Source organism: Elaeis guineensis, chromosome 2, assembly GCF_000442705.2.
Source record: "Elaeis guineensis isolate ETL-2024a chromosome 2, EG11, whole genome shotgun sequence".
Taxonomy (NCBI): Eukaryota; Viridiplantae; Streptophyta; class Magnoliopsida; order Arecales; family Arecaceae; genus Elaeis; species Elaeis guineensis.
Genome location: NC_025994.2, coordinates 87,613,134 through 87,639,642, shown reverse-complemented (window position 1 = coordinate 87,639,642; position 26,509 = coordinate 87,613,134). Strand labels below are relative to the sequence as shown.

Here is a 26,509-nt window from a genome sequence, read left to right as displayed (position 1 = left end):
AGGGTTTTGAAGAACAGGAGGCATCTCTCAGCTGACCGAGAAATGAATCGGCTGAGTGCGATGATCCTTTCATTGAGCTGCTGTACTTTTTTTTGGTGTTCGGGTGCTGCATGTCGATAATTGCCTTTATCTTCTTGAGATTGGCCTCAATTCTACGTTGAGAAATGAAGAACCCGAGAAACTTTTTCGAAGTCACCCCGAAGGCGCACTTGATTGGATTTAGCTTCATCCGATGTCACCGAAGCATGCGAAAAGTTTCTTCCAGATCTTGGATGTGATCTGAAGCCTGTGCACTTTTCACCAGCATGTCGTCCATGTACACCTCCATGTTGCGTCCGATTTGAGTTTTGAAGACCTTATTGATGAGTCGCTGGTAGGTGGCTCCGACATTCTTCAGACCGAAGGGCATCACTTTGTCACAGTAAAGGCCTTGGTGGTCACGAAGGCCGTATGCTTTTCATCCTCGGACGCCATCCGGATCTGGTTATATCCGACAAAGGCATCCATAAAGCTGAGCAGTCGATGATCGGACGTCGCATCCACCAGTTGGTCGATCTTCGACAGCGAAAAGCTGTCCTTCGGATAGGCTCGATTCAGGTCGGTGTAGTCGATACAGATCCTCCACTTTTTGTTGGCTTTCTTCACCATGGCGACATTGGCGAGCCAGTCGAGATATGTGGTTTCTCTGATGAAGCCCACCTCGAGTAGTTTGTCTACTTCCTCGTCGATGGCCTTCTGTCTTTCAGAGGCAAAAGACCGTTTCTTCTGTCTCATCGACCTCATGCTAGGGGCGATGTTGAGTCGGTGAGTTATTATTTTTGGAGCGATGTCGGACATATCCACTGCCGACCAAACGAATATGTCGGTATTGGCTTTCAATAGCTCTATCAGCTGTCGTCGCTCCAGATCGAACAATTGAGACCCGACCCAGATCACCTGTTCAGGGTTTTTTGCCATCGGGATGGAAATCAGTTGTTCAGCCGGTTCACCCCGTCCCTCCTCTTTCCGTTGGTCCAACTTATCGACCGACAGAAAATCCTTCGATTTATCATTTTGGATTGAGATTTGGAAGCATCGTCGAGCGAGCTGTTGATCCCCGTGCATTTCTCCAGCTCTATTTTTAGTCGGAAACTGAACCAGCAAGTGATATGTCAAGACTATCGCTCTGAGAGCATTTAGTTCGGGTCTTCCAAGTATGGCATTGTAGGCCGAAGGTACTCGGATGACCGTGAAGGTCAAGTAGACGGTGCTTTATCGTGGTTCGGCTCCAGCTGTCACAGGAAGAGCAATTTTCCCTTCCACTGTGACGACATCCCCGGCGAAACTTACTAGGGGCGTAGAGACTATCCTGAGTCGGTCGGTCGACAGTCGCATTCGAAAAAAGGTCGAGTAAAACAAAACGTTAGTCGAGCTTCCATTATCAACAAGAATCCTTTTTACATCATAATTTGCTATTGTTGTCGAGACAACAACAGCGTCATCATGGGGAGTTTGGATTTTTCGAGCATCTTCATCTGTAAAAATGATTACATCATCCTGGCGTGACTTCTTCATCGACTTCCCTTCAGCAGTTGTCCCTTGGTCCAGTCGTTTGGAGATCATGTTGATGACTCCGACAGTAGGCTGATTGTTTGCTGCCTCTTCAGTCGGTTGGGATCGTCGGTCGGGAAGTGGTCGAGTCGGCGGGTCCTTTCGATATTTTTTGAGATACTCTCATCGTATGAGGACCTATATTTCATCCTTGAGTTGGATACATTGCTCAGTGTTGTGACCGTGGCCCCAATGGAATCGGCAGTATTTTCTCCGATCGCAGCCCTTTGCCTTCAGAGGCGGAGGCCATCGTAGATATTCCACTCCTTCGATCTCCATCAGGATCTGCGCACGAGGAGTGGAGAGAGGGGTGTAGGAGTCATATCTGCAATGCGTCGATCTCGGACTCCACCGTCGGGGCGATCTCGGGCTCCGTCATCGGGGCGAGACCTGTTTGTCTGTTGCGGCCAAATCTGTTGCAGCCAATCTCCTCGTCGCCTGATCGTCGGGAATGCGCACCTGCAAAGAAAGTCCTCACTGACCGGAGATGTCTCCGGTGGAGACCCTCCGACGCTCAAGTCAGAGAGGAGACTAGGCAACAGTGGAAAAAATCAGAGGGCTCAGCTTGAGAGCTTCAGAGTTTGAGAAAGCTTATCAAAACTGTTGCCTTACCCCATTTTATAGTAGAATGCGGTATGGTCCCGCCATTAATAGTGTAGACAACTGAAGAGTTGTCAAATCGTTGGGGGGGCTATCAAATCATCGTGGGTTGTCAGGTCTCTAGAATTAACCCATGTCCTTGGCAGGACAATGCCCCTGGTGGTCGTACAGCATGTCCTTGGCAGGACAACAGCCCATGATGGTTGTACGGCGTTTAGACGGGCTGGCCGACTATATGTCGGTATTCGGTTGTCAGGACGTCGGGTGATGACTCGAAAGTACCGTCGGCTGATCTGGTGCCTTGTGGAAGTCGGATGTCGGCTGCTACCCCCGACAGTGAGTCGGTGATATGGATTCGGCCGCTCGGCTGGTTGGAGATAGTATTGACCTATTTGGCCGGCATACTTTTGGTCGGATATTGTCGGCAGTCATTGTCGGAGTCGTCTGTCCGTTCAGTGGGTAGAGTCGGTCGTCGATCGGACCGTTCCGAGGATAAATCGACGTATAGTGGTCGGTCGGTATATCCCAACAGATATATATGATAATTTTTTTATTAGCCAAGATAACTTTGGCCTGCGTCTCTTTTGGAAACGCTAGTTTTAACCAATTAAAAAAAAACTGGCCTAGAATATTTTTGGACTATGAAATCTATCATGAATCAAATTTACAGTAATTTCCAACAAGCTATGTTGTAGACATGCTACTATTTTCCGGCACATTATCAAGTTTCGGTTACACATGCATGCAAGTCATATGATCCATGCTGGCTACAAAAGGGACTCGATGCTCGATGGAACTCCAATAAAAGAGGACAAAATTAAAGAACAAACATCAGCAATAAAGTTAAGACACAGCATTTCTCGTAACAACTAACAAGTAGCTCTGCACACAAATGTTTGATTCCTCTAAAGGAATAAATGATGCTTGCAAAAAAAGGAAGGGGTACAAATAAAAAGTAAGGGGATAATTTGATGATAATATTCCAGGAATCAAAGGAATATCAACAAAGTTGCAGAAAATGTCAATATTCTTATAGCACCGACTCGCTTTATTATCTTCTAAGGAGATTGAGTGCTTCTTTTCAGCAGCACTCTATTCTCCACTAAGGGCTCCAGTCACCTACGGTAGTGGAAGATTGGTGCAGTATAAAGGCGCCTCTCGTACCTTCGAACAGGGGATTGAAGAGGAGAATAGTATTTATCCAAATAAAGAGTACAGTATACGTTGCAGTGAAGCATTTTCCAGGAAAGCAGGGGCTATCATAGATGGTTATAGTGAAAGTACAACCCTTGCTTGTTCTCACTCTAGCTTTTCAATGAATTCTTCGAAATAGAATAAGGAATTGCCATAGTAATTAATAGCAGGCTAACTATTACAAAAGCTCATATTAGACAATATCATGTTGGAGCCATAGGTATCGTGACACTATTAGGATGTACCACCATGAAGTTCGTGTAAACTGCTTCCAAATATATCGGACAAAAAAAATCTCTTCCTTCAAACCCTGGGAAAGTGCATGTCCATGTTAACCAGCCTTAAAAAACATAGATTGCGATGCTTCTGAAGCCGTTTAACGGTCAGCCTTTTACTTGAACCAATACGCTTGAGACAGACATTCAAACCAATCTGAACCGTGGAAAATCGGAACTTGCGTCCCTGCTTTCCTGGAAATTTCGGCATCAGATACCGCACATCAACGGTGGTGAACACCCCACTATCCGGGATAATCTTATCCCATTCCCCATCTAATTCCCATCTGTTTTTTTTTACAATTACTTGTTAAAGAGTAGAAGGGATATTCCCCTTTTGTTCGGGATAACCCGTGCACGAAATTTTTTAACCAAATGGCAAGCCGAGGAAATCGAATGGAAATTCGTGGGTGGCTCCGTGCGCCCTTTTTGGTAACACAGCCTTCGGGTTTTTTAAAGCGCTTCTGAACGAAAGCTGCGTTTTTTAAGCCATCTCTCTCTCTCGGAGCGCTCCGGAGATCGATATTAGCTCAGCGCTACGATTCTCTCCTCCTCCTTTGTCCCCAGTGCTACCCTCTTGGATCCGCTATCCGGCTTGCGAACCCTAGAGAGGACGAGATCGGCCTTGATTCCTGGCTTCCAGATCCGATTCCGGCGATCGTTTTGCCTTGATGTGTGGAGCGATTCTAGGGTTCGGGAACGGGAGGTAGCGCGCGACGATGGGGTCCAGCCAAGCGGCGGTGACGTCTCCCTTATCGTCCGAAGGCGACGACCCATTAATCTCAGGTGGGTTTCTCTCTTCTCTGCTGTTCGCGATCTAAGGTCTTATTGGCTGTGCTGAAGAATTTGAATCCTTTGCTTCTATTGCGATTTGCTTGCTGTTTTCTTGATTAATGTGAGTGATATCTGGTGATCTGGTGATTTGTTTGTAAATGTGAAGGATTAGATAGAACAGTATCACGTTACAAGGCCTCGGATTTAGGATCATAATCTGAATTCAAATTCGTAAGCAAAAATTTTGGTGTTTGTTTGTATGTATCTATTTCTTGCCTGCTACTTATGGTTTATAGGTTTGGGGGGAGTGGTTGTAAATGTTTTTTGACCTTAATGAAGAAATGCTGTTCGGAAGTATTGACATTGTGGAATTTGATTTGGCATTGCCGCAAGATGATGTGGTGAATAATTTGTTCTCAACTTCTTTGTTCTCTTTTTAAAAAATAATGAAAGAAATTATGGTGAGGTTGCTTGGTGTGCCTCATCAAAAATTTTGCATTAAGGATAAGGCTGAAACCGGATTGGAATACCAGCATATCCATAACCATATTTGCTTTGTATGAGGAATACATATACGGATATGGATATTATTTGGATACAAAAATTCATGTCCATATTTGTTTTAAATGGATACGAATATAATTCAGATATTGAAAGTATGGATATAATTACAGATATAAGTTAGATAATTAAATTTTATGACTACAGAATCAAAGAGATTACTAAATAGATGATAAATCAAGTTAACAGCATGTCGATATGGTGGTATATTTTTCTTAAAAATTAATAAGTGCTATATAAAATTATGTAAGATTACAGGTCTATTCCGATTTTCGAATATAGATCGGATAGTTATCTATCCAAATCCATATCCATTTTTCTTTGATGAATATGGATACGGATATGGATATTAGCTGGATCCTTAAATTTTTGTCCTTATCGGGATTGATTCAGATATGAAAATAGATTCGGACGGATATTATCCATACCACGTTCACCCCTAATTTAGGATTTATCACTTACTGAAAGTTCATCGTCCCGACAATGTAATGCAATGCTAAATTTTACATATTTAATCTGGACCACCTTCCAGAGCTGCACAATAGTTTGTTGACTGACTAAGGCTATTGCTTCTTCAAACAAAGTACTTCAAATTCTTAGCGCAATGTGTGCTTGTTTAGTTTGTAACCTTTGCCAAACTAGGAATGCTACCACACCCTCCAAATTTCGGAGGCATTAACTTTATGGATTTTAGGCTTGGTTAATATCTGTACCTTTCCAGTTGTTTGTATTCCCCTGCCTTCTACTTCATTGCAACTAAGCGGTCTTTGCTTGAGCATATGTCAGTAGTCTTTAGAGTGACACAATAAACAGAGAAGATAACCAAGCAGTAGGTACTACATCACCAATGCAATCTCCCTATCTGTTGCATTGTTGGATTTACCTGGCATACTAGTCAGAAAATAGATGAGATGCAAATGAACATGCTATTTTAACCACCTGGTCTTTTGTTTAAGAAAATCTTAGAATGAAGGTTTGATGTGTTTACTATCAATGCTCTGTTGGAGGCAAGAATGTGCTCCTCTGTGTGTGTATTTTGGTAACCCAAAGAATATACTTAACCTATATCTCCAGGTATACACCCACCATCAAATTCTCAACCAGCTGATGTACCTTAACCATCTTTGCCATTCTGAACATGAATAGTTGAAGTTCCATCTTCAAAGCAGTTTCATTAAATCTGCTTTTCTTTACAAGCTGAGATTAGGATCCTTCTCAAGTATTCTTAGTTTGCCTTCTACACTAGTTTCTGTTTCTAGAGATGCAATTGTTAAGATGACTTCTGTAGTTGAGAGTTCAACAAAATTATTATATATTGCTCATTTTTGGAAAGAAGAGGATGCACCACAAGAAAATCTTGATGGAAATTCCATAATTGAATCGTTGAATCAATGTTAACATGTGGGACTTATGCAACATGATCATTGGTGGTTGAAATGCCATGCACGTTGTTTTAACAGAAATGGTCCAAAACAATTTGAATTTTAAAGCCGAAGAAATCTCTATCAATTGATATAGCTGAACGACCATAAGAGTATTGCCCTGAACCAAGAATGTCTTGTCACTTTCTCCATGGGCAATTGCTGATGTAAAAATAAAATGAAATAAAATTATGAGTGATGCCACTGTAGTCATTGCCGCATGTTGCACACTTCATTTTAGGCAGAACATGATTATTTGACAAAGATGTAATTTGCAGTGGTCACTTCTTTAAACATGAAGAGTGCAAAATGCGATTGCCTATGTAGTTTAGAAGTAACTACCAAGACTCTCGTGCGTGCATCATTTTCAGATTAATTAATTTTTTAGCTTATATCAAGAAAATGTAGAGAAGTAAATGCATTTTGAAACTCTAGGATTAGTTCTTGAGTTTGGTGCTGCATGACTTGGGAGATCTATTGAATGAATGGTCCAAATATTTTGCCTTCTGCATTTTCTAAGAAATCAGCAAGCTTCTGGAACCTTTTGCATACTTAAATGATCTTGGACTTGTTTGAAATATGTCTTCATTGCAATTAATTTTCATGACCTTCGCCATGTTCCTGTGCTTTCAGGGTTAAATACTGGTCAACAGCTGCATTTGTAATTATTTGATAAACTTATTCCAGTTTTTGGTATTTTAGTCATAGTTAGAGTCATTTAGTTAGATCTAGTGTCCTGATTAGAATTTCTCGAGCACTAATATTTTTTAGATCTATCTATATATCTCACACCAAGGGGTTAAGAACTTTGCTTTGAGATTTGAGATTGGTAAGACATTGAAATGGTGATGAATTCTCACCACAATCCCCCCTCTTCTTAACTCTTCTCTTATCCTTATCCTATCCCCTCGTTTCTCTTATCTTGATATATTCTTACTTATAAAGATTCTACATGGTCTCCAAGCTTCTCTTGCATCATCATGTGACAATGGTGCTCTAACAATGCAACTTGAGGGGAGTAACCAAGTTATCCAGCAGCAAGGGCTCTCACATTGACTCACCATTTTCAGCATCCTGTGCCTCGTCCGGGCCTTCCCATCTAAACAATGAAAGAACTGAACAGATTTTGGTGACCAACTACCAATAGACCCTGATTTGAACATCTTGATTTTTTTTTCATGCTAAAAGCATAATAGAAAATAGTATTGTTGGGGTAGATCCTCGTCACTTCTTCGAGTAGCTTGCCATCTTGTCCCTCATCCAATTAAAAGTGCTACGCCGACTAAGCTATTGCGGCTCATTCTAACTCGGATCGTCGAGTCCCGCCCAATTGGCTCTTCGCCGACTATTATTAATGATATTTGGTCGACTAGGGACAACGGGCATGACCAAGTCGGTGTCTTGTCGGCTAGGTTTGACAAGCCACCTGCGGCAAGCGACACTCGGTATAGCCGACTACTTCTTATTCGGCGTTAAGCCGAGTACGCCAACCGACAATGGGCTGCTACCCTACGATGGGCTCACTCCACCGGCTCCCTTGGCATGAGCCCCAGCTGACCAGCTAAGGGCCACGTGCCCGCCACGCCACTCTGACAGGCCATGTCAGATCACATCATGCAGACACCATACCCCGGTCGGTTGGTTGCACACCATGATGGGACAATGCGAATTCATTAATTGCACCCATGAAGTCATTTATTACACCCTATGCATGGTAGCGTTCGCCGTCGCAGCCACGTGCCCGTCGAGTAGAAGGCGCACCCATCGTCAGAATCATTTAAAGATGCCCATGCGGCATCGTACGACAGGACGGGATTGAAATGATTGCCTGTCCTTCCACTATCCACTTTGCTCTCTCTATAAATCAGCATTTTCGAAACCATCCCGAACCGGTCGGTTCGCAGAGTGTCGAACCATACCAGCGGGAAACTGGGACGGTTTCGACGTGAGAAACGGCACATGCCAGTGCCAGAGAAGAAAAGAAAGAAAAAAAGGAAAAAAAAAGAAGAAAAAAAGAGAGGGGTGTCCATCGGAGGGCCTCCGATGGGCCGTCATGGCCGTTTATGCCGCCCACGGCTCTGCGGCGTGAAATAGGGGTGATCAGCCCCTCTTTTGCATGTTTTTTTTTATTTTTTTTTAAAAATGAAGCCGGCATTGGGTGCATCGGCTTCACTTTTTAAGTGAAGATGTGCTGGCTTCATTTTAAAAAAAAAAGTTAAAAAAACATGCAAAACAGGGGTGGATCACCTCTGTTTCATGCCGCAGAGCCGCGGACGGCGTTTATGCCGTCCAATGGCCACGGCGGCCCATCGGAGGCCCCTTCGATAGACCCCTCCATCTTTTTCTCTCTCTTTATTTCTCTCTCTATTTCTCTCTTTTTCTTTTTCGGTTCGGCTGTATTTTTCTTCATCGGTTCGCTTCGGTTCGGAATGGAATAGGGGTATGTCAAACCGTACTGTCGGTCGGTCAATACGGTCGTTGGTATCGGTTCCGCAAATTCTGTTATAAATAGAGGTAAACAAGGGCCCCTCCAGGTAGACAACACTGATCCTACGTCAAAACTTTGCTACTCTCTTCTCTCCATTGAACCACCTCACTGACTTGAGCATCGGAGGGTCCTCACTGGAGTCACCTCCGATGGGACTTTCTTTGCAGGTCTTTCTTCTTCGACGATGAGCGAAAATCAGTGCCATTGTTCATCATCAACCCTCGCTCTCACTCTAGGCCTTGATTGTGTGCGCCTCCCCCTATGACGGAACACTTTCCGACGTTTCATCGGCCCGCACCCAGGTGCGGCTCTTAATCGGCTCCTGGTCGACTCCTTTCCGACCGGAGGAAGGCTGCAACAGTTTGGCACATCAGGTAAGGAGGCGGGAGAAGAATTTTTCTCTCTCAAAAACCTCCATGGTCAAAACAAGATCGCAAAATACTTCTGCAGGCTTCGCTCGATGCTCATCGCAGCAAGATACGCCCCCGGCAACTCTCAGAGAACCAAGCGCCTCATTACCATCGGTGGTAGTAGACCAACAATCACTGCGCTCGTGCAGCAGGTGAGAAACCTGACGGAGGTCGTCCGCGGCCTCACCAGCGTGATGCGCCTTCCCGGCACAGTCACAAGCCGCGATCTTCAACTTGCCATTCAACTCGGCATTCCCATCGGATGAGCTCTCGACCCGCTCGATGGTCACCGCACCCAGGCTCTTGATGCACTCCATGTGCTGACTCCGATGATCGCCGATCTCCTCGATGGGTTTCGCACGAGGAGAAGAGACCGTGGTCTCCATTAAAATCCTCCTCTTCTAGGAAAAGTTCTACCTTAGGCTACTCGCGGCATCCTGATGTGTCACAACAATGGTTGAATGAGTACGATTGGAAGCTAAAAGAGATAGATTGCCGTTTGGAACAGCTCCAGACGAACCATCGGGATCCCGCCAACGAATTCGGTATCAGCGCCAGTCCGTCTTTCTTTCGTCGGATACTGGACGAGCCGATTTTTGATCGATTCAAAATGCTGCAAATAGAGCCGTACGATGGCTCTAGTGATCCACTCGATCACCTCGAGAGCTACAAGGCTCTCATACTTCTTCAGGGGGCATCCGATGTCCTCCTCTGCATTGCTTTTTCAGTTACCTTCTGGAAGACTGCCCGAGCGTGATACTCCGAGCTTCAGTCTGGGAGCATCCACTCATTCGAACAGTTCGAGCAGCTTTTTGTGGCACATTTTGGCACCAACCGAAGGGTGCCATGGACTTCTGACAGCCTCTTCTCTGTTAGATAGCAGGACAGAGAACCACTACGGGACTTTGTGGCGTGTTTTAACACCGCCACTCTGGAAGTCCGGGACCTCAATGAGTAGATGGTGGATTGCCGCCATGAAACGGGGACTACGCAGCTCCAGGTTCACCTATTCCCTAGACAAGATGCTTTTTCGGACCTATGCCAAACTCCTCGAGCGTGCGTAGAAGTATATCCGTACCGAGGAAGGTGCTACTAACTGACGCTAGTCCGAGGGCAAAGATCAAAAAAAGCTGAAGGAAGGAAACTCCGCGGGATCCGGTCGGATCTGCATCGAGAAAGAGGCTCTACCTCCCCGACCAAACTTGAAGCCCAAGAATTTTGAAAACAGGTACGACTCTTACACTCTGAATACTCATGCGCAGATTCTCATGGAGATAGAGGAGAGCTACCTTCGACGACCCCCACCTATGAAGTCCAGGCACGTGTTCCGCAACTGAAAGCGCTACTGTTGATTCCACCGTGACCACGGCCACGACATCGAGCAGCATGGAATGCTGTACCTTGTCGAATCGGTCGGTACACCCTGTATTGAGCTGGACCGGTGGGGAACCGGCATGGTTTGGCTGGTTCAAATGGTATATCGGTGGAGGGAGAAAAATAGAGGGAAAGTGAGAAAGAGAGAGAAAGAGGAGAGGGAGGGAGGCGAGAGTCGTTGGAGGTCGGTGGTGTTCCGTTGTGGTCATCGAAGGGCCGCGAAAGCATCCGCAGCTCGTCGGTTCGTCCGATAGGATTTTGAAACGAGCGAGAAAGAGAGAGAGAAGGGGAGAGATCACCGAAGATGGGAGCGGACGGCATTGTGGTTGCGGATGCAGACTTCGTCGAGGTCAGAGGACGGGGTGGCAGAAGCAGTGCGGGCGGTGTCGCGGTCGCAGAACAGGGGTTGTTGTCCCTATTCACGCGATCTTTTTTTTTAAAAATGAAGATCAACAGAAAAAAAATTTTAAAAAAATTAAAATCAGTGAAGCTGGTAAACCACCTGCTGACTTCACTTAAGTTTTGATTTTTTTAAAAAAAATCATGAAACAGGGGCGTCTCATCTCTGTTTCACGCCCGTGGTGCCGTGCGCATGGATTGTGCCGTTCGACGACCATGGCGGCCAGTCAGAGGCCATCCGATGGCCCCGCCTCCTCCTTCCCCTCTTTTTCTTTCGTTGTCCCTCTCTATTTCTCTCTCTCTTTTTCTTCTCCTGATTCAAGTCCGATGCCTACGTCGGTTCGCTGTCGGTTCGGTACGATATGGAACCATACCGAATCATACCGTCGGTCAGTCTAAACGATCGTCGGTATCGAGATGGCGAACCTTGCCGAGCAGTGCATCGAGTTGAAGAATGAGATAGAGGGCCTCATCAAACGGGGATATCTCAGAAAGTATGTGTGGGAATGGCCTGCGCAGCTACCCTCCGACCCAGCATCGCAGTCTTATCCTGAGGAGGAAGCTTACGCCCAACCCACGACGGGCATGATCAACATGATTATGGCAAGACCAGGGCATCGAGGGGCAGATGACTCGAGAAGCTCCAGCAAGCGACGACGGGCAAACGACGACATCGTCTTCTCTGATGAAGATTTGCGGGGAGTCCAAATTTCTCACGACGCTGTTGTTTTATTAATGACAATAGCTAATTTTGATGTAAAACGATGTCTTGTCGATAATGAAAGTTCAGTCAACGTAATTTTCTATGATTGTTTCTCCCGAATGTGACTTTCAACTAACCAACTTAAATCTGTGAACATTCCTCTAGTTAGGTTCACCGGTGACTTGATCAAGGTGGAAGGTGAGATAGAACTCTCCGTTACCACCAGACAACCACCCTGGCAATCGACCGTGCATCTGAACTTCTTTGTAGTTCAAGTCTCATCTTCCTACAATGTCATCTTGGGATGGCCCGGACTCAATGCGCTCCGAGCAATTGTGTCAACATACCATCTACTCGTGCACTTTCCGACTAGGAAGGAAACTGGAGAAATGAGAGGAGACCGGCAGCTGGCCCGGCAATGTTATCTAACCATCGTCAAAGAAAAAAGACCAACTAAGGCTCTTCCCATCGACGATGGCTTGGATCGATGGGAGAAAGAAAGTTGGAGAGAACCCACTGAACGACTTGTTCTGGTGCCCCTCAATGATGGAGACCTGACTAAAACCATACAGGTCAGATCCTTATTAGGCGACGAACTGCGAGAAAAGCGCGTTGACTTTTTAAAGAACACCGACATCTTTGTTTGGTCAGCCTCCAACATGCCAGGCATTCCATCAGAAGTGATTGTCCACTGACTGAATGTCGATGCCAACCACAAGTCAGTGAGACAAAAGAAAAGAAGCTTTGCTCCGGAGCGACAGCGGGCCATCAATGAAGAGGTTTATAAATTAATGGCAGCCGACTTCATATGTGAAGTAACGTATCCGGACTGGCTCGCTAACGTCGTGACGGTCAAGAAAGCGAATGCCAAATGACGGATATGCATCAACCGCATGGATCTAAACAAAGCTTGTCCTAACGACAGCTTTTTGCTTTCATGGGTCGATCAATTAGTCGATGCTACGTCAGGCCACCAGCTACTCAGCTTTCATGGATGCCTTCTCCAGCTACAATTAGATCCGGATGGTGTCCGAAGATGAGGAGAAGATGGCATTTGACATCGGTAAAGGCTTGTACTGTTATAAGGTTATACCTTTCGGTCTCAAAAATGTCGAAGCCACATACCAAAGGTTGGTCAACAAGGTCTTCAAAGATCAGATCGAACGTAACATGGAGGTCTATGTCAATGATATGCTCGTGAAAAGCACTGAAGTTGTCCTCCACATTGACGACTTAGTCGAAGTTTTCGACATCCTGAGGAGACATCAGATGAAACTGAATCCGACTAAGTGCACCTTCGGTATCACATCGGAAAAGTTTTTCGGCTTCATGGCGACGGAGTGGGGCATTGATGCCAATCCTGAGAAGATTAAGGCGGTTCTCGATATGAAGCCTCCAACTTCTCGACGGGACATTCAAAAATTAGCAGGATGCATAACGTCTCTGAGTTGATTCATCTCCAAGTCCACGGAGTGATGCCTCTTTTTTTTTTAAATCCTCAGGTGGATGAAAGACTTCACCTGGATGGAGTGTCAAAAAGTCTTCGATGAGTTGAAGCAATATCTTAGCTCTCCTCCACTTTTAACAAAATCAAGCATTGATGATGAACTACTCATGTACGTGGCGACAACTTTTGAATATATCAGCTCGGTGCTAGTCCGAGAAGAAGGCAAAATGCAGAGGTCCATTTACTACATAAGTCGGGTGCTGCGCAACATCGAAACAAGGTATTCTCAGATCGAGAAGGTTATTTTCATGATCATAACAATTATTCGGCGACTGCGATCTTATTTCCAAGCTCATTCAGTAAAAATTTTGATCGATCTCTCTCTGAGGACTCTACTTCAACGATCAGACACCTCGAGGAGAATGGTCAAGTGGGTGGTTGAGATCACTGAGTTCGACCTTTCTTTTATTCCACGATCTTCGATGAAGGCCTAGATTCTCGCCGACTTCATCGTCGGGTGCACTCCAACCAACGATAGCCAAGTCGAAGATCACTCTCAAGAAGAAACTCAAGAATGTGCATGGATTCTACATATGGATAGAGCTTCAGATGCCCAAGGATGCGGCATAGGCCTGATTTTGACTAACATCAATGGGATGGTGACCAAGTATGCGCTCCGATTTGATTTCAAAGCTTCAAACAATCAAGCGAAATATGAAGCTCTGATAGACGGACTAAAGATCGTTGGGGATCTGTGTGAGGTGCCTATGGGTGTTCACCAACTCATAACTTGGCACCAGATAGTCCCAAGGAGAATATGCGGTCTGAGATCTTGTTCTTTCTAGGTATCTATAAAAGCTCAAGTCTCTACAGTCATATTTTGACCATTTTGAGATCTTCCACATTCTCCGCTCGGAGAATGTGGAGCCGACTCCTTGTCTTGTCTCGCTATCTCTAGTTGCGGCGAGCTTGAAAAATCTTCATTGAGCATCTCGAGAGCCCGAGCATCGACTCGAAGGAAGAAGTTCACCAAGTCCAAGTCTGACGTGAATCAAGTTGGGTCGACCCATTCGTCGACTACTTGACTAGTGGAATTCTGTCGGTTGATCCTGTCGAGGCACGTCGATTGAAGAGACTAATAGCTTGGTACGTGATCATTGACGACCAACTCTATAGGAGGTCAGTGTCTCTACTCCTGCTCAAGTGTCTCCGACCTTCTGAAATTGACTATGCCCCTTCGAAAGGTACATGAAGGCATTTGCGACAATTACTTGGGGGGCAAGTCACTATCTTACAAGATCATCCGACAAGGATACTACTGGCCAACCATGCAGAAGGATGCCTACGACTTGGTGCAGAAGTGCGACCAATGCCAAAGGTTTGCCAATATCCAAAGGCTCCCATCAAGTCATCTCACCGCTATTTCGACGTCATGGCCATTTGACCAATGGGGGGTCGACATACTTGGTCCGTTCTCATCTGCCAGTGGATAGAGAAAGTTTATTATTGTCACCATTAACTATTTCACCAAGTGGGTGAAGGCAGAACCACTGGCATAGATAATGGAGCGAAAAACCATCGACTTTCTGTGAAAATTCATCATCTGTTGATTTGGTCTACCTCGAGTAATCATTATCGACAATGGTCGACAATTCGACAACGTCAAGTTCGGGGAGTTTTGTGCTAAATATCACATCACCCATAAATTTGCTTCGGTCGGGCACCTACAATCTAACGAGGAAGCAGAAGTAACTAACAGAATAATCTTACAAGGCCTAAAGACAAGACTTGGCAAGCCAGGGATGCTGGGCCGACGAACTCTACAGTGTCCTGGGGGCTTATCGGATGACTCCCCGGATCCCAATCGGAGAGATCCCTTTTAAGTTGGTGTTTGGGATAGAAGCCATGATCCCAGTTGAAATCGGCCTGCCTTCAACTTGGGTGGAACATTATGACGAATCAATCAATTCGGACAAATGACGAGTTGATCTGGACTTGCTCGAAGAGACTCGAAGACAAGCTCAACTAAGGATGGCCTCTTATCAACAAAGGATGGCTCAGTATTATAACTCTCGAGTCAAACTCAAAATTTTCAGAGTAGGAGACCTAGTCCTCAGGAGAGCCGAAGTCTCCAAGCCGATCGAGCAAGGGTTTGTCTTCTTGCGGTCCTCAAACCCCAACTGATATGCGTCCGTGCCGGCGTCAGCAAGTTCCTCCTTGTACTCCTTTGACTGGCAGAACTTGGCCAGTGCCCGAGAAGCTACCTCCTGGGCTTGAGCCTCCATCGCCGACAAGCTCTCTTTCAGCTCCTTGATCGCCTTCTCGGCCTCCTGCTGCTTGCTCTTCTCTTCATTGAGAGCGCTCTCCGTCGACTCCATTTTTTTCTAATAGTCAGCCTTCAGCTTTTCAAACTCCTCCCTCTCCTTCTGAGAGTCTGCCCTCAACTTCTTGAATTTCTCTTTATCTTTTTCTTGCTGGGTGGCCGACGACACCAATTTGGCCTTTAGCAAGGCAATCTTTTCCCAATTCCTCTTCTCCCGCTCCTCAGCAGCGCGGAAAAGTCCCTCAGCAACCTCGGCCCAGGCATGAGCAGTCTGGGCTTGGCCCTCGAGCTTGGCATTGAGCCGGGCGAAGCCGATTAGCCCGTCATGCAAAACTGTCACGTCATGCATCATCTATAAAAAAGAAAAATTGGTTAAGTTATTTGATCTGGACAAAATACTGAAGGGAAGTCGGGTACTTACCGCGACCAACGACGTGTAAGAACTTGACAAGATCTCCCCGACTGTGCGGGCCTTCCTGACTTTTCAATCGGCAGTCAACATCACCATCTTCACCAGCTCCTCGGCCAGATGGCGATCTCGGAGTGCTTAGTTGGTTGCCTTGATGCGCAACCCCAAGGTGACGGTGGCCTCCCCGGAAGGAGTGTTTGGGCCGTAGTCAGCCATGAAGGTGGGCACCTTCCTCTCATCGACGGGGGTCTTTCCCTTGTCGGCAGGGGCCTTCTCCTTATCGGCCTCCACCCAACTAGTCATTCCGCCTCCATCAGTCCCGGCTCGGGCCGACAAGGCTTGGATGGCAGCGGTTGACCTAGGCGGAGCCTTGACGACGACGACGTCATCATCCGCAATGGCGGCCGCAGTTCTTGGGACGGCAATCGTGATGTTGGCGGTAGAAGACGATGGTGGAGATCATTCCGACAGCGGTCGGGGTGGCGACGGTGGTTGTGCTCCTCGGCATCCGAGGAGGGGATTCCTCTCTCGGCTTCTTCGATGGTCGTGAAGGATCGCCAGGCCCAGACGACACTTTCTTCTTCTTCTTGACATCTTGTCGGAGGGATTCCGATATAACGTTCATGCCTGTAAAGCAACAATAAAGGTGGGTCAATCCACAGAGCGAGCCCGAAAAGAAGAAAAGAAGCCTCTAAAGAGAAAACTACCTAGGTGGTTGGTCGGACTTATTCCGGCATCATACAGCATCTGTTCCCCCAAGAGCTCCCATTGCGAAGGGACCAAGATGCCGAACAGCTTGTTGTACTACTTTCGATCCTCAGCTAAGACTGTGTCATTCTTATGCGGGGACAAACTGGGGGCAGTCCAGAGCCAGTCAAAGCGCCAGGGGTGGTCGGCCGCTATGTAAAAGAATTTACTCTTCGACCTATGGATGGAAGAAAGAAGCCCGATGATAAACTATCGTTTAGGTCGGGGGTAGAAGAACCACTATCCCCGTTTCCGGGGATGCTTCTTCAACATAAAGAGAGTTCGAAAAAGAGAAATCTGAGGCTCGAACCGAATGAGGTGGTAAAGAACAATAAAAGAAAGAATCCAAAAGGAGTTCGGGGTGAGTTGGGCAGGAACTATGTTGTACAAATCAAGGACGTTGGCAAAGAAAGGATGAAGAGGAAATTAGAGCTCCGAGCGAAGGAACTCCTCATAGACGGCAATGTAGCAGTCAGAAGGACGGATGACCTGACCTTCCTCGTCGGGCCCCATCAGCCGATATCGATCAGAGATATTATAGTAATCCTTTAGTTGATGGATGGCTGCTTCAGACAACTCGGACCTCTCAATGAAAGGCCCAAAAAAGTTCTCGGGAGCCGGTTGATCATTCAACTCTTCAAGATTGTCGAGATCCTATCGAGAAGAAATGTCTTCAGGATCATCCTGAGTAACATCCTTGATCTCCCTCCGAACGAACGGGGTCCGGGAACTGTGGTCTCCTGCCATATTCTCGCCCCTAGACTCTTTACCTGAAGGAGGCATGGGAGAAAAGCAAAATAAAAACTCGAAGAGAGAATGGACGGGTAAGGGAGAAACCTTGCAAAGAAGCGATGATGTCGGGATGGTCGACGACAATGGATGGCTGCCGCCGACGAAGATCGATTGGAATGAAGGCGACTAACTTCGATGAAGCCCTAACCTCCAAAAACCCTAGGCACACTCTATTGGACAGCAAGGGATTAGGGGACTGGAGAAGGGGAGGGCAAAGGCTCTGGAATCAGAAGACGGGTTAAAGGGAAGGGGACCTTTATTTATAGACCCCTTCGACGGCCAGGATCAGCCCAAAAAGTCGTGCCCTCCTCGAAGATGTCGACACGTGTCGGTCATCTCGGCCGATCGTTCTCCTGGCCTTTCGACACATCGCCGCTGAGATTACGCCACATCAGCTGAATCTGCGCAATCACAAGCTGGACCAACTGGTGATCGACATGTGGAAGACTCAGATATGCCTGCTCGTTATTGCCTTGCCATCCGATCTCCTGCCACCATTATGAAGAATTGCCTCGAGCACCACAGCATTTATGACCGCACGATCTAGGACGTGACGGCGCCTCACTTCATGAAGGGATAAAACGGCCGAATGCAATCTTCGGGACGTCATTAAATGGCAAACCAACAAGAAAAGCGACTTGGTCCTGCATTATGGTTGACTCCCTTCGTTCGATTAAAAAATCGGACTCAAGAGTTGTGGGGTAGGTGTTGGGGTAAATCCTTATCACTTCTTCGAGTAGCTTGCCATCTCGTCTCTGATCCGATTAAAAGTGCTATGCTGACTAAGCTATTATGACTCATTCTGACTCGGATCATCAAGTCCCGCCCGATTGGCTCTCCACCGATTATTATTGACGACATTTGGCCGACTAGGGACAGCGGGCATGACCAAGCCGGTGTCTCATCGGCTAGGTTTGACAGGCCATCTGCGGCAAGTGACACTCGGTATAGCCAACTACACTCGGTGTTAAGCTGAGTACACCAACCGATAACGGACTACTATCCTACGATGGGCTCACTCTACTGGCTCCCCTGGCACGAGCCCCAGCCAACTAGCTGAGGGCCAAATGTACCCGCCACGCCACTCTGACAGGCCATGTCATGTCACGCCATGCGGACACTATACCTCCTATCGGCCAGCTGCGCGTCATGATGGGACACTGTGGATTTATTAATTATGCCCACAAGATCATTTATTATGCCCTATGCACTGTAGTGTCCACCGTCGCAGCCACGTGCACGCTGAATAGAAGGCACGCCCGTCGTTAGAATCATTTAAAGATGTCTACACGGCATCATACGATTGGACGTGATTGACATGATTGTCTGTTCTCCCACCATCCGCTTTGCTCCCTCTATAAATAGAGGTAAGCAAGGGCCCCTCCAAGTAGGCAACAATGACTCTACATCGAAACTTTGCCGCTCTCTTTTCTCTACTGAACCACCTCACTGACTTGAGCATCGGAGGGTCCTCGTCAGAGCCATTTTTGGTAGGACTTCCTTTGCAGGTCTTTTTTCTCCGGCGACGAGCAGAAACCAGCGCCACTGTTCATCATCAATCCTTGCTCTCGCTCTAGGCCTTGACTGTGTGCGCCTCCCTTGGTGACGGAACACCTTCCGGTGTTCCACCGGCCAGCACCCAGGCGACTCTTAGTCAACTCCTAGCCGACTCCTTTCTAATCGGAGGAAGGCCGCAACAAGTACCATGTTGGACCATGCCAATGATTTGCATGTGCTTGTAAGGGAGACATATATGTCTTAAATATATCGGTCTTCAATTTGTTTACAATCAAGTAACAAAATTTCATACATTATCTTATTATTTGACCATTAACTTGCATGTTATTACCGATGAAAATTATTGTACCAAATAGTGCACCATGGTCACAACCTTATACCACAAGCAAGACACTTGAGAAAAGAGTATTTAGAAAAATGAAATAAACAGTTTTAGATTTTCAGGACATCATAATTTATAGCAATAAGTCTCACTGGGTATGGAGCCAATGTTGATTGATTATTTGATATTCCTGAGTTACTAGTAAACACTTAGCTTAGTAACATGTTGATTTGGTGTTGGGAACTGTGATGGGCACAATAACATAACCTGTACGAAGAAAAATTCAACTTTTTCTTGTATAAAAAAGATACAAAAGTGGATGGTTTGAAACTAGGGCTGGAACTGGGCCCGGGCCAGCCCGATGCCCATCGGGCAGGCCCGAATTCGGGTCGGGCTTTGGGCTAGGCCCGAAATAGTTCAGGCTGGACTTGGGCCTAATTACAAGGGCCATTTGAATTTCAGACCGGGCCCATCGGGCTGGCCCGAATTCGGGTCGAGCTTTGGGCTAGGCCCGAAATAGTTCAGGCCGGACTTGGGCCTAATTACAAGGGCCGTTTGAATTTCAGACCGGGCTCGAGTATACCTGTGGCTCAGTCCGAGAGCGGGCCCGATATTGCTAGCCCGCATCCAGCCCAAAACCAGTCCGAATTCTTGGCCCATATTGCCCATCCCAGCCCAAGCCCATTCAACTTATGAGAATTATGCTCTGCAAGTCACCATGACTATTCTAAACGAGACAGAATTTAATCTAAAAAATTCAGCAGCATGGAAGTATTGCAGTATATGTTGGCTCTCTCACTTTCTCTATCATATTTTTATTTCTATCCACATGCAAGAGTAATTTATCTTTACATATTGCCGGCCATGATTGTTCCTGGGAAGCCACAGATTCACAACATCTAATATGTTATTAGCAGACTGGGTGGTCAGGCAATTTAATGGCTGTGCAATCATATGTCCTACAATTTTTTACTTCTAGCAGGTTTCACAAATCAGTGTGGATGCTGTCTCTATTGTAGTCAAGTTCTAATGTATAGTTTTTACTTTACAGATGACATGCTTGTACTAAGGTTATGCTTCAGCTTTTGCTTTATTATCATTTTGTTTCCCAGGCTGCTGCTTGTTATATCGTTTGTTTCAGCAATGCTAGGCAATGCTTTTGCACTGCACACTCTTTTAATGTAATGCCTATGGGTGATCTTTTGCCCAAAAAAAAAAAAAAACAAACAAGACAGGATTTCAATTTTATCACCTGCACCTTCTGACTGTGGCGATGTGATTACGTGGAGATATACAGACAACATCATTGAGGTTGGTTCAGGCCAGTCTTGGGCCAAATGGATTCGGGCCGGGCCAAATGGGTTCGGGTTTGTCCAAATGGGTTTGGGCCCGGGCCTGGTTTTTCCTAAATTATCAGGCCTAAGCCCGACCCAAAGCCCGAAAAAAAATTTCAGGCTAGGCTCGAGTAGAGGTAGGGCCCGACCCAGTTCCAGCCCTATTTGAAACTCATAGATGTGAAGTATATTGTGTATGTTTGTTTAATGATAGGAGAAAAAGGGCTAAAAAAGGAGAATGAAATACCTTTAACAATATTCAAAATAATAATTTGAGCTAATTGGATGTTTTCTATATTATTTTGTTCTTGATTTTGATAGATGTGCTTCGTTTTGCAGAACTTCGTAAGAAGCATCAACTAGAACTCGAAAATTTAACGTTGATCATGCAGCCTTCGAGGACTTTAAAATTTTTCGTTTTTGCTACTGTGCAAAATCTGAAAAAATCACTTCTATATATTCTGAGGAAAGGTGGTTGCTTTAAGGTCTTGAGTATCCTGATAGCAGCTCTTGGTCTTATTCTCATGGCTGTTGATGGCCCTCACGAAAAGGTATCCATCTCTTTTTTTAAATTATAAACTAGTTTTGGTTATGGTATATCAAATTCACACCTAATTCAAAACCTCTTATGGCAGGCTAATTGAGATAGAAATTTCCTGAGTCTTGCTAAGTTTGTTATCAATGATTTTCTTAATGGTGGAACATGGTTTCTATCATGTTGGCATAAATAAATTATTGTCTACTTCACCTGATTGTGTTTCTGCTTATGCTTTTCAAATATATTTATTGATTAGTTGCTATGAACCTGTTTTGTTGCATCATTGCAGCATGTCCAGGAGTTTCTTTGCTATGCCAGATTTGGCTTGTGGTGGGTGGCACTAGGTGTGGCATCATCTATTGGTCTAGGTGAGTGGAATCTGTATTTTGGTTGTTCATATATTCCATCTAACCTCCCTGTCTTGAAGTTCTCGAATACTTTGCATTGACCTCATTCCCCCATCTGAAGCTGCATTTCAATAACCTTCTATTGTATGCTCTTTTTGTTCTATTTTATGATTGTTTGAAGTTCTATTTTTTGATTGTTTAATTGTCATTTTGTAATTTAGATATCAAATTTATACATTTAAAGTTCAGGAACATAGAAATGAATATAAAGAATCTGATATTTAATATGGCAGCCATGATGTATGTTGCCAGAATAAGATAAAGGACTCATGAACTGAACCTATGTAGCATATTTACACCGAGGAGAGTTATTGAATCTGGCAAATCAGTCCCTAGTCTAGAGGAACTAAGTTGAAAGCATCTTTCAATTGTTTAATATGACCTTTAGCATTCCATTATCAAATTTATATAGGTGTTCACATACATGGTAGATAGCTTTAAGGACTTCATAAAGCTGAAGAAGTTGACTAATTTGTACCAATTTCTTGAAACACTGACAATTTGAGGTTACTTCTGTATGCTTTTTTACTTAGCAAATAAGAATAGAAGAGGCTAATTTGTGTTTTCATTTGATACCTCAAGAAGTTGACTGATTTGTAGCAATTTCTTGAAACACTAACAATTTGGGTTTTACTTAGCAAGTATGAATAGAAGGGCTAATTATCAGTTTTCGTTGGTATTCCAAGAGTTTGGAAACACATATACAGTTATTTTAAGGCTGCTACAAAGGCATACTTTTTTCTCGATCATTAGCAAATCCTTCTTTCACAACCTGTTGCTGCATCATGTATGCATTGATGCCATGTATACTTGTGCGCTTACAAGCCCTACATATGATTTACAGATTCCACGTATATTAGTAATGGAGTTTGTTCACCAGAATTGGAGCATGTTTGGGAGTGGGAAGTAGAGCTGTAAATGAGTATAGAGCAATGGTACAAAATAATATGGAATTACTAGTAGTATACATGTCTAATACTTAAACTTTGTAGTAATTAAAAAACATAAGGGTGGCAAAATTATGATAAGACAGTGAAGTTTATTTTATATACAGAGGAAGATTATTTTTGATAAAAAAATGTTAATGGTAAAAGATAGATGATTTTAAAAGAGAGCAAAAGCTTCAGAAAAAACATGCTGGAACAGGGTTCCAGATTGGTGCAGACCTCGAGATGGAGGTATCCAGTTGCTACGTTAATTCTCAGATCCAAGCTGCAATAAAATGCTTCAACCAAACCACAAGTGGTAAGTTTTTCATTTTTTGGACTTTTAGGATCTTCTGTTAATCTTTAGAATAAATAACTTAATCTTATAAGTTAGACCATTTTAAAATTTCATTCTCCAGCTGACCTGCATCAGTATGGCTATGTTGTTATCAGCCTTTGTTGGATCTAAAATTAACTGCAAAGTGTAACTGTGATTTAGTTTTATGTAAATTATATAGTTTAATATGTTGTTTTGCTGTCTATTGTTGTTATTTCATTTTCTGACCTTGAGATAATTTTCTTTCCATTTTTTCTTATTTCTCTTTGGAACATGTGGAACTATTTCTTATTATATCGAGTTGCATAGCTTCATGTCCACGTACTATCTGCATCAAAATAGATTCGCCTGAATGTATTATTCATGTGCATGTGCATGCATAGGTGTGCATCTACGTGCATGTATTCTTTTGCATGGACTCATTTGTGTCGCCATGTATGTAAGTTAATTAATTTCTTCATTAGTGGCAGGAATCAAGTTAAATCTAAAATACTGATTGGCTTATATTGCTTTGTATGCAGGATCTGGTTTGCACACATTTGTGCTGTACTTAGGCCCCCATATTGCCTTATTTACAATTAAATCCATGCAATGTGGTAGAGTTGATTTGAAAATTGCTCCATATGATACCATACAGCTGAAGAAAAGACCCTCATGGCTTGAAAAGGATTGTTTAGAATTTGGACCTCCATTGTATCCATCATCACCTAGTTCTCTAGTTAGGGTTCCAGTCAGCAGAATACTTCCTCAGGTTCAACTAGAAGCTGTTCTTTGGGGCATTGGTACTGCACTTGGGGAGCTTCCTCCTTACTTTATCTCCAGAGCAGGTAGCTTCCCAACATATTATCTCGCATCTAGTTTATTAATTGATGAATGCATAACCTGTGGCCAATTTAATTTGTTAGCATTCAGTGGTAGGGATCAACTTGATGCATTGCAGCTTATGCACAAGAATTCTTGGTGTTTGTAATTGCATTCAGCAGCACTGCACATTATCTTCTAAAATTCTTGAGCAGATTGGCTCAGCAGTCAAGCAACTCTTCAAAATTTGCAGCTTGCCTTTGGTCTTCAGCAAGCTTCACATGGATAAAATTGCCCGTGAGATCGTGTCTTTTAGATAATAAAAATAGTGAAAATGTTTCTCTTTGCAGTTAAATCTGATGTGCCTTTTGAATTATAACAATTTTGCCCTTTGAAATGATGTTATAGCTGTGCGTTATGGAGGATTTCAGATGACATGTTTCGATTGCTCTTTTTTGTTTCATGTACATAAACTATACTGGACATAAACCACCAGAGCCACCAAAAATATGCACACGGGAAGTACAATAAACTAGAGGAATAAACAGCAGTGGGCACTTGATCTTCTGCAAGTTCTTCCATTTTAATGAAACAACCCTGCTTGGTAGAAGACATGGTTCAACATGGTTCTTTCTCTTATTGTTCATCAGACTTATAATTATTTTTTGCTTATTTAGTGTGATCAGGTGTTCTGGTCAAGTAGATGAAAGTAAGCATTTGATCTATTTTGCATGACAAGGTTTTTGAGTTTTGGATGTTTTAGTTGTATGTGATCCAAATTTTTCTTGGTGGAGGTAATATGTTAACTTAAGTATGTATGGCAGCACATTTGTCAGGAGGTAAATTGGAAGCCATGGAGGAACTGGATGCTGCTTCCTCAAAGGAAGATGGATGTGTATCTTCATCTCTAAAGCAAATTAAACGCTGGCTTGTTTCTCACTCGCAACATCTCAACTTTTTTACAATTTTAGTACTTGCCTCGGTTAGTTTGCATATTCCCTATTATTTTCTCAAGGTTTTTCTCAGACTGTTATCTTCCCTTGTCATTGGAAGAATATGCTATGTAGTTCTTGAATGGCACAAGTTTTGAATCAAAATATTTTAGAATGTGTTCCCTAAAATTTTTGCTTAAAAGATCTGGTTCTAAAACAGGCAAGCTGGGCATTTTACAGGGTTCCGTCAACTGAAAACATATGTGGGGTTGGGAGGGGGGGGGGGGGGGGGGGGGGGGAGACAGAGAATATGAGAAGAATGTAATGTAGCTTTTTAATGCCCTTCCAGTTATCTTGCACCTTTAGTTTACAATTTGTCTTACCTAACTTAAAAAGAATTCCATGTTTCTTTCGTCAATTCTAATGATTGAACTTGCATAACAATATTGTAAAATGTCTCACTTCATTCATTTAGATTCTAAGACAAATTTCTACTTGATATGCTTATTGCTTTTGTAGCTGAAAGAGGGTAATTCTTGCAATGGCTTCTGTGTGCTTAGGTGCCAAACCCACTTTTTGATCTTGCTGGTATCATGTGTGGACAATTTGGAATCCCATTCTGGAAGTTCTTTCTTGCAACATTGACTGGAAAGGCAATCATTAAGGCTCACATACAGGTATGCTGTCAGTCCATTACTGATCTCTCTACATTTTTCTGAAGTAATATACTTTATAGAAGTTAATGCATTTTGCATAAGCGACGGTTTCCGTCTCCCCTTCTCTTTGGTTCTTGACCCCTTTGTGGAGGGTTTGCAAACATGGTTTAGCACTTGAAATTGCTGAAACAGCGTTTGATACAGAATTAATGCTTTTAGCTGCTCGATTTCTCAGTGTTTCTGTATTGTCCGGTAATTGTTTGTATTGCTACTACAGACAGTTTTTATCATCTCCGTATGCAATAACCAACTTTTAGAACTGGTGGAAAACAAGTTGATCTGGATTTTCGGTGAGGTTCCTGCATTCTCTGTTATGCTGCCTGACATCATTGCCAAATTGCACATGGTCAAGGAAAAATTTTCCGTGCCTGCTTCAGCTCCAGACCCCTCAATTGTGAAGGTAAGACTTCCTACTTAATGTTGTTTACTTCATAAGACTGAGCACTTACATGCTTGGATATATCTTCTTGACACCAAACCTGAGGGGTCATCGACCAGATTTGCTTTAATTTTGTCCATATTATCTGAAATTCTAACCATTTTCAACTTACCATATTTTCTTTGCTGATAACGTGTTTGAATATCTTGTCTTTTCTTCAGGGAAAGCAGTGGAATCTTAGCTTCACCACAATCTGGAATACTTTCATATGGCTAATGCTAATGAACTTCGCGGTTAAGATAGTGCAATCTACTGCTCAGAAATATTTGAAGAAACAACAAGAATTAGAGTTGACTGACAGGTTATCGAGATCAACACGATCCAGTGCTGATTAAGATGGCATCTGCCAGCACCTGTTTTGAGACTTCTAGTTTTTTGCCAGACTAATCAGCTACAGTGGAAGCGATTTTACTCAATCACTGAAGCTTGCCATTGGTCTCCCCGTATTTTTGTGTATAGAGAACGATGATGGAAATATTTAAATTGATAGAGGCAGGTTTATTTTGACTTCTTGGGGAGGGAAATTTTATTGTGCATCGCATCGGTGCGCTTTATGAATTGTTCACAGCGAATTATTTGATTACCCTTCAGGAAATCCAATAGAAGTTATTTGCTTGTGCACGAGTCTCATTGTTACGTGTTAGTTTGAATATGGAAGGCCGACCAAAATTTCCCTTATAATACATCCTACCGTGCATCATAACCCTTTAAATCCCATCAAATGCTTGAATA

At 44.1% G+C, this 26,509-nt stretch overlaps 1 protein-coding gene across 1 annotated transcript; it reads left to right on the top strand.

The window, feature by feature from the left end:
* The first annotated feature begins 4,023 nt into the window (after nucleotides 1-4,023).
* On the top strand, nucleotides 4,024-26,407 carry LOC105055054 (vacuole membrane protein KMS1). Its single transcript, XM_010936757.4, has 8 exons — nucleotides 4,024-4,445; nucleotides 21,021-21,232; nucleotides 21,509-21,587; nucleotides 23,411-23,716; nucleotides 24,515-24,672; nucleotides 25,183-25,299; nucleotides 25,556-25,738; nucleotides 25,939-26,407. Exons 1-8 carry the CDS (start codon nucleotides 4,379-4,381, stop codon nucleotides 26,110-26,112), a joined length of 1,296 nt encoding a protein of 431 aa, XP_010935059.1. The 5' UTR covers nucleotides 4,024-4,378; the 3' UTR covers nucleotides 26,113-26,407.
* Nucleotides 26,408-26,509: the final 102 nt, after the last annotated feature.

What these genes read in the sequence shown, in the direction of transcription:
- LOC105055054 (XM_010936757.4), top strand. Translation starts at nt 4,379, where the DNA reads ATGGGGTCCAGCCAAGCGGCGGTGACGTCTCCCTTATCGTCCGAAGGC. An exon ending in TTGATGGCCCTCACGAAAAG is followed by an intron (nt 21,233 to 21,508) that starts GTATCCATCTCT and finishes GCATCATTGCAG; the next exon opens with CATGTCCAGGAGTTTCTTTG. An exon ending in CAATTTTAGTACTTGCCTCG is followed by an intron (nt 24,673 to 25,182) that starts GTTAGTTTGCAT and finishes CTGTGTGCTTAG; the next exon opens with GTGCCAAACCCACTTTTTGA.